This window comes from Chiloscyllium punctatum, chromosome 37 (genome assembly GCF_047496795.1).
Source record: "Chiloscyllium punctatum isolate Juve2018m chromosome 37, sChiPun1.3, whole genome shotgun sequence".
Lineage (NCBI taxonomy): Eukaryota > Metazoa > Chordata > Chondrichthyes > Orectolobiformes > Hemiscylliidae > Chiloscyllium > Chiloscyllium punctatum.
The window spans coordinates 58533407-58548647 of record NC_092775.1 but is presented as its reverse complement, the minus strand read 5'-3'; the positions used below and the strand labels follow the sequence as shown (position 1 = coordinate 58548647).

At 43.2% G+C, this 15241-nt stretch overlaps 1 protein-coding gene across 2 annotated transcripts in view; it reads right to left on the bottom strand.

The window, feature by feature from the left end:
- Positions 1–1275: 1275 nt before the first annotated feature.
- Positions 1276–15241, bottom strand: part of LOC140463137 (protein TMEPAI-like) — a 97913-nt gene continuing 83947 nt past the window's right edge. Inside the window, exon 3 of one of the 2 annotated variants that reach the window (XM_072556886.1) lies at positions 1276–7998. In XM_072556886.1, the coding sequence (XP_072412987.1) occupies positions 7456–7998 (543 nt within the window). In that variant the 3' untranslated portion in view covers positions 1276–7455. Of the gene's footprint in view, positions 8002–15241 lie in introns of both variants that reach the window. The other variant, XM_072556885.1, reaches the window with a different exon arrangement.

The window sequence follows — 15241 nt, the reverse complement described above, 5'->3', positions numbered from 1 at the left end:
CTCACAGCACCAGGGTCCCAGGTTTGATTCCAGTCTCGGGTGACTATCTGTGTGGAGTTTGCACATCACCCCAAGTCTGTGTGGGTTTCCTCCCACAGACCAAGGATGAGCAGGTCAGGTGAATTAGTCTTCCTAAATTATCCATAGTGTTAGGTGCATTAGTCACAGGGAAACAGGTCTGGGTGGGTTACTCTTCGGAGGGTTGGTGTGGACTGGTTGGGCTGAAGGGCCTGTTTCCACACTGTAGGGAATCTAATCTTACCCCAGCTCCACCCCTCCCATTTATCTCTCAGTCCCCTTGGGCCACCTCCTCATTCCTGATGAAGAGCTTGTGTACTGAACATTGATTCTGCTGCCCCTCGGATACTGCCCGTGCTTTTCCAGCACCACACTTTTGGTCTTTGATCTCAAGCACCTGCAGTGCTCACTTTCTCGCCGTCTAATTTCTCTAAAATTATGCTACCAGACCTGCTGATCTTTTCGAGTAATTTTTGTTTTTTTGTTGTACAAAAAAGTTACGAGAGTGGAAACGAGAGAATTATTGTTTAATGTCGGTGAGTGTTTTTATTTCCCTCCTGCTATGCTGTCTGTTGAAGGAAATTGGGTGTTTTTGAGATACAGCCACTTTTGTAATGGAGAGTTGGCGGCAACTTTACACATAGCAGAATTCCACATATAACAATTGGACAATGGGGCCAGATGATGCGTTTTAGTTGAGGACATAAATGTTGGCAGTACCAGGGAGAAACCCCCAACTCTTCTTCGAAATCCCATGGGATGTTTTAGGACTCAGTACAAGAGTGCTACCTTCAAACATTTTAAGGCAGTTCAATTGGGTAATGGTGAGAGACTGTACGGACTTCCTGTTTGTAAAATAGGTCAAAAGGTCGTATCTCGATCATGGTGATGCACACTTACGCCCCAAATCCGTGACGCGCCCTAAATCGAATTTAAACCAAATCCAAAAGTAATCTAACTTGGAAACGTGGCAAGTTAGGGAAACTCAGCAGGTCTCGAAGCATCTGTGGAGAAACAGGAGCTAATGTTTGGAGTGCAGTGACCCTTGGTGACTATTGGTCCCTGCGGGTCAAGGCTACATGGATTGCAGCAGTTCACCACCACCTGCTCGAGAGCAACTAGAGACGGGCAGTTGACATTGGCCCGAAGTTACTGGGGGAACTGGAGGCCAATTCCCGTCTGTGTTCTGCGCCATTATTTACAAACCCGAGTCAAGAAATGACAACACCACTGCTCTCTTTTTTTAAATATCTCATTTATTTTTCTTTTTGTTTAAAATTGTTTTGATTTTTTTTAAATTTGTTGTTTCAAATGTGATCGCTGCAAAGTCGACCACAAGCGTCTGAAAACAAAACAAAATAAAAATAATTGTGATTAATCTCATCACTTCGAACAACGCTGCAAATGCGTTAATGCATAAAATTAGCCGGGCGGTGGTGGGTTGCTGATATGAGGGAGGGGAGGGAGGATGGGGAGGAAACAGAGGGTATATAAAATCAATTCTAATACCGCTAACAGTTTACAGGAAGGCGCAGGCTTAAATGGCACCACATACACGGATGCAACAATGCAATGATAGGAATGATTTTGCTCTCATTTTTATATATATAGATATATATATATATATATAAAGTCAGTGTTGCCACCAGGAAGTCTTGCACACTGGCGGATTAAACGAAGAAGCACTTTTGAGATGTCCCTTAAATTACTTTTACAGCTAGTCCCTGTAACCAGCCTGGTCTGCTCGCTCCAGAGAAAACCCGAGATTCCCAAGAGAAACGGTACATAATGAATAAGCTCCGGGCATTTTATAACTTTGATGGGGGGGGGGGGGGGGGGAAGTACAGACATTCCCCCACCACCCCCCCCCCCCCCAATTTTAATGAGGGAAAAAGGGGCTTCACTCGTGAAATATCCTTCCCTTCATGGTAACTCAAACCCTAGTGACAACAGAGATTGCGTTTGATTTTTACGAAAACACACCGTTAAGTGACATACACAACAAACTTGTACAAAGGGATCTCTTTGTAAATCAGCCGAGTCCAGTTACTACAATCAGAAAAGGAAGTTTTTTTCACTGCTGTGAGTATTGTAAATGTCACACACAGTTTAAAACCCAGCGGTTCTAAGCAAAGTCCTTGTAGAAAAGCTTAGTTTAAAAATAAGTCAGAAAGACCTTCCAACCCCAATAGAATTTTTCTCCCTAAGTATTCCTTTTTTAAAAAAAAATCTCAACTTTAAAAAAAAGCTGACGAGGAGTTAAAATCCAAAGGGTGGCAATCTTTGAGACCAGACTTACTGCTTGGTCAAATAAAAACTCTATCTGAAACTTCACCCCCGTGCTAATTATTTGGGAATGTACTACAGAGATTATCATAATATTGCGCCGAGTGCTCAGTTGTAAATTGAGCCAAAGGGCGAGAAAGAGAATTTAGAAGCCGCGCGAGCAAGTTTTTTGAACTGGGATCGAAATCAGAGCGTTAGACGAGTCAGGCACCCAAGGGGGGGGGGGGGGGCAGAAAGGAGACAGACATTGTGATGAGAGTGGGGTCGGCAGGGAGAACACAAGAGTTTGTTTCCGCCTGGAGTGTGCCTGCAGTTCCCTTTGTGAACTGGCCACACTCACCTGAAACAGGGGACTGGCTCCACCAATATCAGGGACAGCTCTCTGGGCTTTGTCCAGGGTGAAGGCAGGAGATTGTGGTGTGAAGGGGTGGGGTAAAATGTACATTCCTCCCTCATTTCAACTCGGGCTGACGGAGCTGTTTGAACGAGGAGCTGCTGTGTCAGATTGAACTAAGAGATGTTCCAACACTTGCTGCTTTTAATACTCAGGAGAGGTATTTTTGACAAACGCCAGCAGCGGATTTTGTTCAGTTTTATTGAAACCCGAATACTGGGCGGGGGAGTGGAAGAGAAATTTTAAAAAATTTAACGTGCTATTCGAAAGAAACCCCCCACGTCTATTTTGGGCGAAAGTTTTTGGTTCAGTTTACGAGATGTCACATTTTAAACAGCATCCCTTCTGTTGGGTCCGGTGGTAAGTGTTGTTGGGTTTAGTCTCCCCTCTCACTGTATGGTACAGTTTATTTTAAACATCCGTTCGAAGCTTATGGAGGGGGAAGTTGGCTGCTATCATATAGGTCAAAACAATGACTGCAGATGCTGGAAACCAGATTCTGGATTAGTGGTGCTGGAAGAGCACAGCAGTTCAGGCAGCATCCAACGAGCAGCGAAATCGACGTTTCGGGCAAAAGCCCTTCATCAGGAATAAAGGCAGTGAGCCTGAAGGGTGGAGAGATAAGCTAGAGGAGGGTGGGGGTGGGGAGAAAGTAGCATATCATATACCCATGGGCATTCAACACGGTTCAATACTGACGGCTTGAATACTGCATTTTCAGCTATTGCTATTCATTGATTGAGAGGGTCGGCTGTTTGGGGGAAAGAAAAGTTATTACAGTGCATTTTTCTATATATGCCATAAGCCAATGGACTATTTGGCTTTTCAATAAGGACAGTGGCTACGTTCATCAGCCACTCTCAGACGTGATAATGCAGACAGCAGCTGGATTCCTCCTCACTGAACTAACCAATCCTTTTAATTAAAGGAAACATTTCTGATGTAATTTAACCAGCATCATTCCAAGCTCTGGAAAATCACAGTTACAAAGTGCAGGAGTTGCAACTCTTGTCTTTTACAGTGCTTAGCTGTTTATTGTAAAACCAATACAGGAAATAAACCTGTCAAAGTAATAATGCCTTTCATGGGTCCTCTTTAATCCATTCTCGACTTTAGACTGAACAGAACTTGACTGTAACATCATGCAATGGTGGTGCAAGTTAGGTTTCACAAGATTCCATTCATTTGGTTAATACTATTTTTTAAACTACATGCAATATCCATAATACAAATTCTTCTTTCACCACTGGGGAGGATGTGCGAATATGTTCAAGCTATACACAGCACCAAAGAGAGAGAGAATGGTTGTAGGGGATGGCAATGAAGGTGTAAGAGGAAATGAAGATAGGGAGGGGGGGGGGTGCAGGGCAGGGTGGTAAATTGAACAAAGCAGCACTTTTAACAAGAGACAAAACTTGTGGAACGCAGGAGTGTTAACATAAAGTGGAATTCTTAAGAAATATTATCTCTCTCCCCTTCTGAATTGCACATGGACGATTCCTCTCCCAGCCTGCAGAACTCTTAAAGTGGGTCTGTTAAGAGCAACAAACACTCTCAATTACATAGCAACTTGTAAAAGAACCTTCAGCAACCAGCACCTCACTGTGCCAAAATGGCAGATGTCAATTAGCAATAGGGTGGTCAGGGCGATTAAGCAATTTCAGAGAAAGTAAATTCAAAACAGTTGAAAACAGTGAAATTCTCATCCTTCGGCCAACAGCAGCAAGACTCTCCACAGTCATACACTTCAAGACAATATTTGTTATTAAAACTAATGTGGGGGAAATTCTGGCAGCCCATAGGTTAAAAGGTACAAAGTAGTGCGGTCTGAAACAATGGCAGCTGCAGTGCTAAACTGCACAGTGTATGTGCCCATGTCATGCAGCAATAAAGCAGGAACTGGAGGATAAATGGCAAATATGGATTTGACTATCATCTCTACCTTGGTTACTTTCTGCAGACTGATTAACTTAGGTGATTGACAGGCCATTCACAACTCAGTTAAAATCTACCCAGACTCTAAGACAATTTTAACCTAACTTGGCCATTAGAAATCAGAAGTCAAGAATAATATTTGGTAGGCTGTGGAAGAGGCGAGTCACCCAGGTGGCTGACTTGGTGAGTGGTAGGCAGCTACCCTGCAAAGTTAGTGTACCTGCCCAGTGAAAGGAAACTAGTCAATAAGGTCTTTAAGCAGAAGAGAGATTACAAGTTTCTTCATCCCAGGAACAGCCAGACTGATGCTCTAAGATTGGTTGACACCCCTTCTAGAAATTGCATGTCAGCTCATTCTTAGAGCTTAGACTGCATTCAGCCTTGGCAGCCAAGACCATGATATGGGCAAATTGGAAAACCTGGCAAAGGCAGCAAGAAACTGATGTGCCCAAGCAAAAGGTTACAGGACCACATCACCACTCTTTAGACTCTGCTGAATATGGGCAACAAGAGAATATTTAATCTTGCCCCATACACCAAAGGCAGAGTTAAAGACATGTCTGAAAGATGTTAGGTGCATCTTAGTAACTCTCTCCAACAGTGATGTAAGCAAGGTACCACATCTGATCTGTATGGGATCTGTCGTTATCTCCAGCTGATTGAAGAGTTCCATTAACACAAGCTTTGCTCTAAACAAGTCAGCATCTCTGCCATTCTCCAATCTCTGTGATAAGCTATAGGGTCAGTGCCTGATGGACTCTCCCTAGAGATTTCTTTAGCTATCACAAACCTGAGTGTGAAGTACCAAACCTGATACTGGCACAAAAATCAAAAAGAGGGATCTATCTCATAGGCACCTTTTTAAAGCTTCAATACTATCTGGCCAATAATATAACAAATTGGAAAGTAGATGCCATCTTGAGGTTCATGTGTTACTGAAAGTGGAAAACTGGAGACGTACATCTTTGGAGCTGCCAGTGATTGTGGGTTAATGGCTTGGTCAGGGAACTATGGAAAGATGTGGACGTAATGGTGCAATTAAGAACTTCAGTTGGTTGAGTACATCATTGCCCACTGAAGGAACAGGATCAGGAGGTGAGGGCAAGTACATTTTAATCAAATCTCCAATCTTCAGCCAGTCAATAAATTATAAAAGCAGTGGAAATCCAACCAGGGCTTTTAACTGTATAGAACCCTCAACTTCTTGTCTGTCTTCAAATTCATTGGGCTATCGAGAGCAAATGGGTCATACATAAACGTGGGTGTCTCCATACCAAACGTCAAACTTATACACAGATAAAGCAAAGTCAGTATATCAGCCATTATGAGCTCAAGTGGAGGTGATCAAAATGCCAAGTGATCTTTCCTATTTGAAGTGATCATCCTGCCCTCTGTATCTCATCCTCCCTTTCCCAAGAAGTTAGCCATACTTTGTTCTTCGTCCATTTGGGGAATTTTGAACTTACAGTTGGGAGAGAATGGGAACAACAGGCAAGGAAGTATTTGACCTTTCTGAAGCATGAGCCAACTCCACACTGCCTGGTCTAAACCTCAAGAATAGGTTTGTAGGGAGGAGGGGAAAAGTGCACCTTGCAGTACCAGTGACTCACTCACACATCCAACCCATGTCAAGTCACAATATGCAAAGTCATCATTCCTGTCCTGGATCCCTATCCTGTCTCCCAAAGCATACAGAATTTTCTAAACTTGATTTGCATCCAATTAACACCATCACATTTACTTGAATCAATTAAAAAATGAGGCCAGTGTTGACATTAAAAGGGACCGGTCTCTTAAAAGTTATTACACATTTTTTTTTTCAGACATGCTAAAAGGTACCAAAATTGTCACAAATCATATTTTATTACCCCGCACTGGGTATAAAGAGGACTGTGTCTTTGGTTATCTTTTCCATGACTATTTTCTATCCTGATGATTTTTCTGAAGATGTCCTGCAAGCTGGATTCACAGTACTGGGTCCATCATGTCACAAAGAGTCACAAGGAAGAGCAGATGAGATTCCTTGCAACTCTCATTTTCTAATCTTAAAGCACAATTTCTTCCGAATGTCATAACCCTCTAGCTTTGCTCTATTTTTACATATCATTGCAGTCTCTTTTCCCAACAGATCTAGGGCCTGTAGGACTTTCTCTGTGTAGCTCAGCACTTCTATAACCAAGAATGTCTTTGCTTGTTCATACATCTGTAGCAGACACTGGAGGCCATCACTATTATAAGTGTCTGCTTGTTACTCATATTACAAAATAGTGCAATGTTTCAAAAGTGTTCATAAATAACTCCAAACCCCCTTTTTTTTTTAATATACAGAAATGTTTAGAGACACACGGAGATGGCACTCCAAAAATTGCCAATTCTCTCATCTGGGAACGAAACAAAAAAAAAAAAAGTCATTTTCGTATAGGTCGTTTCTAATACAAAAATACTCCTGCCTCCACATGCAGTTTTCTCATTTGACATATTGCAGGTTCTTCAAACATAAAATTTTGTGCAAATGTTTCTTTAAAGTTAAGTGAGATAATTAAAGACAGCATTTTACATACATTGCTTAAACTAAGGTCTCTTTTTAAAGGAACACAGAGTATTGGAACTTCCTTATCTAAAGTAGCTCAGTAGAACTACCTGAAGCCTTATGCTTGATGTTCGATTCAGATGTGACATAGCTAAGTATTAACTTTATACAATTGGGTAGGGGTGGGTGGGGGGAGCAGAGGAGGAAGGAGGAGCAAGTGCGGCTGACCATGCTCTCCCACTCCCCGCTCACCTGGGCCCCCTGGTTTGAGTTGAAGTGCACAGAGTGGGTCTCAGAAGGGATGTCCGGTCTTTTTGTCTTTGCTGTTCCGGACAACTGTACTCTCAAGGCCATGGTTCTGAGGGTGCTGCAGTCTGTTGGTGCCCATCACGGAGAGGACGCCGTGGTTCTGCTGGTGCTGGAAAAAGCTCGATCCAGGGTAGTGACCTATGACCTCATTGTAAGTGGGCGGGGGTCCTTCCATTCGGCCATTGTTGCTGTAGCTGGTAGCACTGATTCCAGAGTTACTGCTTGGTGGGCAGGGCCCACTGTTGTAAATCGACGTGTCTATCAGGTCGCTGTCAAAGATAGTCCTGTTCGGGGGTGCTCGGACTGACTCACGGTTCAGTTCCATCTGCTGCTCAGGGTCACGGAGCTGGAGGGTACATGGCCCCTGGTAGGGAGGGGGCTCCTCGCCGTCTGACAGAGAGATGGTGGGGGGCAGGTCAATCTCATGCTGCAGGTAGGGGTAAGTGGGCTGAAAACGACTAAACCGATCTCGTTGTAGGAAAGACGGTACCGTCAATCTGTCCGTCGACCTGGGTGTGTAGATCTGCTGCTGAAAGAACAAAAAGACACAGTCACACAGTTACTCCCTACAAGAGCATCTAACAGTTATGGCACTGACAAGCTGAAAACTGTATGCCAAACAAAATGCCCAAAATTAAAACTAGGATGTAAAAATACACGTGATCCTGTTAAGCTCTAATTTAAGGTGACTGAGATTTCAGTTATCCAGGGCAAAGGTTAATACAACCAAACTTGCAATTCTATCCCACCTGACGTGATCTTGTCACATCCCAACACACTTTAATACCAAATAACATTTTCTTTTGAAGTGTACATAATGGGAAAATGCAATTGCTAACTTGTGCACACCTAGATTTCAAAAACAATGTCATGAGGTCAGACGTGGGGATGATTGCACATTGTTCAGCGCCATTCGTGACTCCTCAGATACTGAAGCAGTCCATCTTTAAATGTAGCAAGACCTGGACAATATCCAGACTCGGGCTGACAGGTGGCACGTAACATTCATGCTACACAAGTGTTCGGCAATGACCATCTCCAGTAAGAGACAATCTAACCATTGCCTCTTGACAATGGCAATACCATTGCTGAATCCCCCACATAAACATCCTGGGGGTTACCAGCAAGCAGAAGCTGAACTGGACTAGTCATAAGCACTGTGGCTACAAGGATAAGTCAGTGACTAGGAATCTTGCAATGAACTCACTTCCTGACTTCCCAAAGCCTGAAGAACTTAAATCAGCATTTTACTGACATTGGTTGAGAGAGAAAGTATTGGTCAAGGCACTGGTGAGATTTCCATGTTCTTCTTTGAACAGTATGATCAGATTGTTCATGCTCATAGAGGGGGAAGTCAGCTGCTGTGCAACACTCCTCTAATACTGCATTTGCATTTCAACATGGATTTTGTATTCCGATGTTCTGGATTGAGGCCTGAACATCCTCCTGCCCCACAGACACCACTAACTTCTGAGACAGGGGAAACACTGATACTGAATGGGCAGCTGTTGTTTCACTTGGACTCAAAAGATTGCTTGTTGCACTGTGCTGGGTGAAGCTTTTACAGAGCTTCAGGCTAATGTCACAAAGTGCAGTCGCTCTGCTGGAAGTATTGGTCAATGTAAACTACGGCTACTGCTACATTCATGACCATCTCCTCCACAACCTGCACACCTAACCCCTACACAGCCAAGCTGCCACCTTCATCAGAGTCTCATCACACACGCAACACTATGACTGAAGACAGGTGTTACAAGCCACAAGCATCAGATCTAGGCATCCCTGGATTAGCTGTAATTACCTTACACTTGTTTCACCTACTCCAGGTACAAATTATAATCATCTAGCCTCATTGCAGAGTGCTGGCAACACTCCGTCTCATTCCCTACCATTTGAAACCGAGTATATGACTGCAGTCAGTTTTGCATTTGTCCTGACTGATGAGTCAGTGCAGTGAATTTGCTGAGACAGTCTAAAATAAAGTTCTGTATCTATATTTATGTCATTAACAGGCTCAGCTCAGGATGTGAAGAGGAGATAGTCTCCCCAGTGCCCTGGCCAATATTTAATCGTTCAAACAACATCATTAAAAACAGATTATCCTGTGGTGCATGTGAGATGATAGACTAGAATGTACAATTAGGTGGAAGCGAGAATTAGACCTTGCAGTCTTACCTCTGGCATTCCCCCTGCTGACACTGTACTGTCTGAAGGCCCCAGGCCTCCCTCCCATACAATGAACAGGGTGATCAACAGCAACCTATAGTTTTGTGAAATTAATAACACAAAATATCATCAGAAGCCAATCAGCATTCTCTCAAGTACGGGCAGTCCGGTAATATCACACTAACCAATAATGATCAGCTGGTGAGATTTTTAAATTCATTGTGACTAGCTCCTCCCACAGTCTGTCAAAAACCTGCCTTAGCCAGGAGTCCAGCCTTCAGGGTACAGCCCAAAGTCGGGAAAAATAATGCACAGTGGCAGGCTTGGTGCAGTGGCACCACTCCAGTCCTCAGAGTTACAGCATCGTCTTTCAGGCAAATCATTCATAAAAGCTCCATCTGTAGGTCAAGTGTCTCAACTTTGGCTGTCCAAAACCTAAACTTTATTTACAGCTGCAAATCGTGGATTTTGGTTATTATTAGGGGAGGAGTATAACAACTCACTGGCCTGTTAATTAATTAAATTAACATTAAGCAATTCCAGACTTGGATCAGAGGGTGCCGGTTTTGAGACACTGCCCCTGGCTAAATCCCACGGCACAGTTTGTATTAGTGCAACAGTATTCCTCCCAGGGCTTTTGCCAATAACGTTCTTTCAATTACCAGCCTTAAAAAAGAAAGATTATCTGGTTTGTTTCACATTGTTGTTTGTGGGAGCATGTTATGTTTAAAATGACTGCCACGTTTCCAACATTACAATAGCGACTACGCTGGAGAAAACAAGTGTTTGTGACTGTGAAGAACTGGGAGACAACTTGATTTTCCTACCTATGATCAAGATGTTGACACCTAGGACTGAAATTTCATGCACTGACACGGTTAGATGCAGAAAAGCAGGGCAAAGCTCTCACTACTGTGCATGAATCTATTTTAATAGTTTTGACAATTCCGGTTTCTCTACATCAATTACTCTGGGGCCAAATTTCATTGTGATACAGATTGCATTGTGGACACAATTTTCATTTTTAGTTCACCTGTGGGATGTTGGTGTCACTGGCCAGCATTTATTACTCATCCCTGTTTGAGAAGGTGCTTTCTTGAACTGCTGCAGTCCACATGCTGTAGGTCGACCAATAGTGCCCTTAGGCAGGATTGTGACTTAGCACAAGTGAAGGAATAGCAATATATTTCCAAATCAGGGTGATGAGTGGTTTGGAGAGGAACTTGCAGTTGGTGGTGTTCCCAAGTACCTGCTGCCTTTGTCCTTCGAGATGGAAGTGATTGTGGGTTTGGAATGTGCCTGTCGTATCTCCAATTTCCTTCAGCCACCTTTATAAGCTATTCTTAAACTGCAGCACAGGTCATTGCTTCATTTTAAACAACAGCAGTGGAATCCATAGCCTGACACTCTGGATCTTACATTAAGTTGCACCTTTGACACATGCTCAAGATTAGACAACATTTTGCGCTGAATCAGGAACCACACTCGATTCCCAAGTCCCCTACAAAGTGAGCAGTGACTAATCCAAATTGGGGGGGAAAAAAAAGCACACAGGGTGGGGTGGAGTGGGAAGGAAGAAAGAGATGGGAACTGAAGGAGGGCAAAAAAAGATAAAGTGAAGAAGAATGTAAATGAGACGATGTTAAATGAGTGAAAGTCACACACAGTGTTCTAAGACATGACTCGATTGTTTTGTTCGTTATATTATCCAGGTCGGAAGACATGTTCTTCAACTATTGAATATATCTGAATAACAAGGTTTTCCACCACTCCTGCTGACAATAAAATGAATCCTAATGTGACAGATATGATGAGAGCTCAGTGTGGGAGGAACAGTGAACTTGGGAAACAGTGCATTTTTCAGGCCTTTTATCTTTAAGAAAAGCAAAGTAACTGTTGGAACAAATTACTGCAGATGCTGGAATCTATACTGAAAACAACAAGCACTGGAGATGCCTTAGCACAGATTCAGCAGAGTAAACTCTCACCTTGGCTTCCTGCATCAGCCACTATCTATTCAGTGAGAAATTTCCCTTCCCCATAATTCATATTGGTTAATGTTGAGTGCTCTGTAAACTTGGGAAGTAGTAATGACAACCAAAAGACTTTAGCTGACCCACAAAAATACAGGCCTAACCAAGCTCAGATACTTCGGCCAATTAAAACCAAAACAAAAAATATAATTTGCTACAACATTCACACAAATGGCTGGCAAAATAGCAGGAAGTTGTTGTCTTATTTACCAATCTTATCTCACCTCCCCCACAACACATCTCCCAATGTAAAAAGTACAAGAAATTAACTCTGACTCTGACTTGCCACTGAGACAGTATACATCGAGGAAGTGATGCAATGGCCTTGCTTGCTGTCTCAGTTTTGTGGCTAGATTGTGTTTTATATTTGTTCATGGGATGCACAGGCATTCATTTCTCATCCCTGATTGTCTAGAGGGCCGTTTCAGGTTGGTGTGCCTCTGGAGATGCATATGGACCAGAACAGCAGGATGGGAAAGGACAGACTCCCTCCCAGAAGCAGATTAGTAAACCAGATGGGGTTTTTTGGACAATGTACACTGGTCACATGGTGACCATTAGGCTAAATGTTTTATTTTGATTCAAAAAAATTTAGCATTAAAATAAAGCTGGACTGACGAAGGCCATGTAACCACAGCTGGTTGTTACACAAACCCACTTGGTTCACTCATGTCCTTTAGGGAAGGTATTTTGCTGTCCTTCCCTGGTCTGGCTTCCAAACCCACAGCAACTCTGGGCAATCAGGGATGGGACATAAATGCTGGCCGAGCAAATGCTGGTGAACAAATTAAAAACACACACACAGCATGAGGCTTCTTAGATAAAGCTAATCCTTTCCTTAATCTAAAAGGTTTTTTTTGACAGTGCCATGAGACCAATAATATGAGATTCCCCTTGCAGCCTCCCCATCATACAACTCATACATTTATGAGAAATACAGACAATTAAAAAACAACTTGGTTGAACAAGTATTTTGACTGTACAAAGATTGTTAAGGAAGCTGGTCAGCAAGTCATGGCGAAAGAAGGATCTGAATTTGTTGAGCCATTCTTAACCATATAAACGAAGCCTTGAATATTCTTTCACACCATTTACTTTCTTTATAGACCTTTACTGAACACAATTATTTCTGAAAAGCAGGCGGGAGGAGTGCCCATAGACCAGCTTATGAATAAATAAATCATGATAATAAGCAATGGTTAATCATTTCCGTGCCGCCAGTAGATGGCACCATTGCTCCAGGGTTGTACCTACAGAGACATCATGGGAGCAGAGAGACAGTTTGCAGACGACTAGGCTACACAGTGGTGATCAGCAAATGCAACTGTGAACAGGCTGTTCAATGTTTATCTGAAATTCTGTACCTTTGTTGCACAGAGGCTGAAAAATAGAGTACTAAGTGAAAAGGTCATCCAGTCGCTGAATGATGTTACATCAACTCCCATTTCCAAGCATTTCTCCCACCCAGCCTCCAAACCAAAGTGACAAGATAATTGGTGGAAAGCTGTCAGTGAACATACCTTAATTGACTAAAAAGCAGGTCAATGTGGACAGAATAATTTCATTTTGCACCGAGTGGTCACTCTCAGGCCATTCTGGGCAGCTATAACTGTAACAACACTGCAGAAACAACCATGTGCCAAACGTTCACTGCTCAGGGCACTCTTAGCCAGGAGGTCCAGGTTAAAGTCCCACATGCTCCAGAAGTGTGTAATATGAACATGTGGATGAGAATGATACCTTCAAATCCCACCCAGGCTCAAGGTGCAGTGGTCATGACCCTGGGCCTGAAAGCCTGGCTTCAGATCCTATCTGCACCATGGGTGTGCTATAACCAGTGTGCACAAGCTGATCAAAACTTCACTCGACATGCACGTGGTTAAGCACGAGCACACACCAGATCTTCGCTGCAAAATAGTTACCATGCTGGGACGGCTTCTCACACAGATCTATCACACGTCTCGCTCGAACAGAAAAACCTGTGATGCTTTAGTGACAAGTTTTCCAATGTTTAATTATTCCACTCAGCTCAGGCTGTGTTGCCAGGGAGCGACTTGAGTTGAGCCTGCAGAAGCCCACCAATCCCTACTCTCCGTGTTTGGGAAATAAGTCAGTCAGTCCGTCGGAGTGCCAGTATATTCCTCTTCGAAAGCAATGATAATGAAATGCATGCCTGAAATTTGTGGTAATGCGTTAAAATGGTCAGAAACGTACAAATTCCTCTCACACACTTTCCAATATCAAACAACAAAAACGGTTCAAATTATTTCCAATTTGTACCTTCACCAGTAGAAAGTATTATCTGAATTGCTCAGAGATTCACACTGAAAAAGGACAGCTATACTGTAGTCTGAATGAAGACCAACTAACCAGGATTAGCTTCAAATCAACCAGGAGGACCTCAGATTATTACAGTGACTCTAGGGAGGCACTTAACGTTTCCTAAAGGACCAGCCGTGGGGATCAGGATTCCTTGACAAGCTGGATCAACAAGTATTTTTCTTAAACACAAAAACACCATTCCAATCCACGCATAAGTGCAAAAGTGTAGACTCGTATTAACCCAAGGGTGAACTGGGAACTTGTTTTCACTTGGGGGACCCAACTGAGACTGAGCTATTTAACCTGGTCATCCAAAGGCTGGGATTAGAAATCATAAATTTAAAACCTGTCTAATTTCAGTTTACAGCTGAGAGAAGGGAGTACTGCTGAACAAAGAGACCTTGGAGTGCAGGTTCATAGCTCCTTGAAAGTCAAGGCGCAGGTAGATAGAATAGTGAAGGTGTTTGGTATGCTTTCCTTTATTGGTCAGAGGACTGAGTGCAGGAGTTGGGAGGTCATGTTGCAACATTGGTTAAGCCGCTTTTGGAATACTGTATGCAATTCTGGTCTCTCTGTTATAAGGATGTTGTGAAACTTGAAAGGGCTCAGAAAAGATTTACAAGGATGTTACCAAGTTGCCACAGTTGGAGGATTTGAGCTTTAGGGAGAAGCTGAATAGGCTGGGGCTGTTTTCCTTGGAGCATTGGAGGCTGAGGGGTGTCCTTATAGAGGTTTACAAAATCATGAGGGGCAGGAATTGGGTAAATAAGCAAAGTCCAGAACTAGAGGGCAACGTTTAGGGTGAGAGGGGAAAGGTATAAAATGACCTAAGGGGCAACGTTTTCACACAGAGGGTGGTATGTGTATGGAATGAGCTGCCAGAGGAAGTGGTGGAGACTGGTACAATTGCAGCATTTAAAAGGTATCTGGATGGGTATATGAATAGGAAGGGTTTGGAGGGATACGGGCCAAATGCTGGCAAATGGGACTAGATTAGCTTAGGATACCTGGTCAGCATGGATGAGTTGGACCAAAAGGTCAGTTTCTGTGTTGTACATCTCTAGAACGCTATGAGCAGGGTATAGGAGACAGAAGTCAGAAGTTCATCCAAAACTGCAAAGGGATAACAACCTCTCCAGCAGGATCAGGGCAGGCAGCAGAGTGGCTGCATCACTACACCCTGGACCATGAAGCAGGTGTGTGTAAAAACAAGAGTTCTGTGGAAAGGTCACTCAAACGTTAACTCTG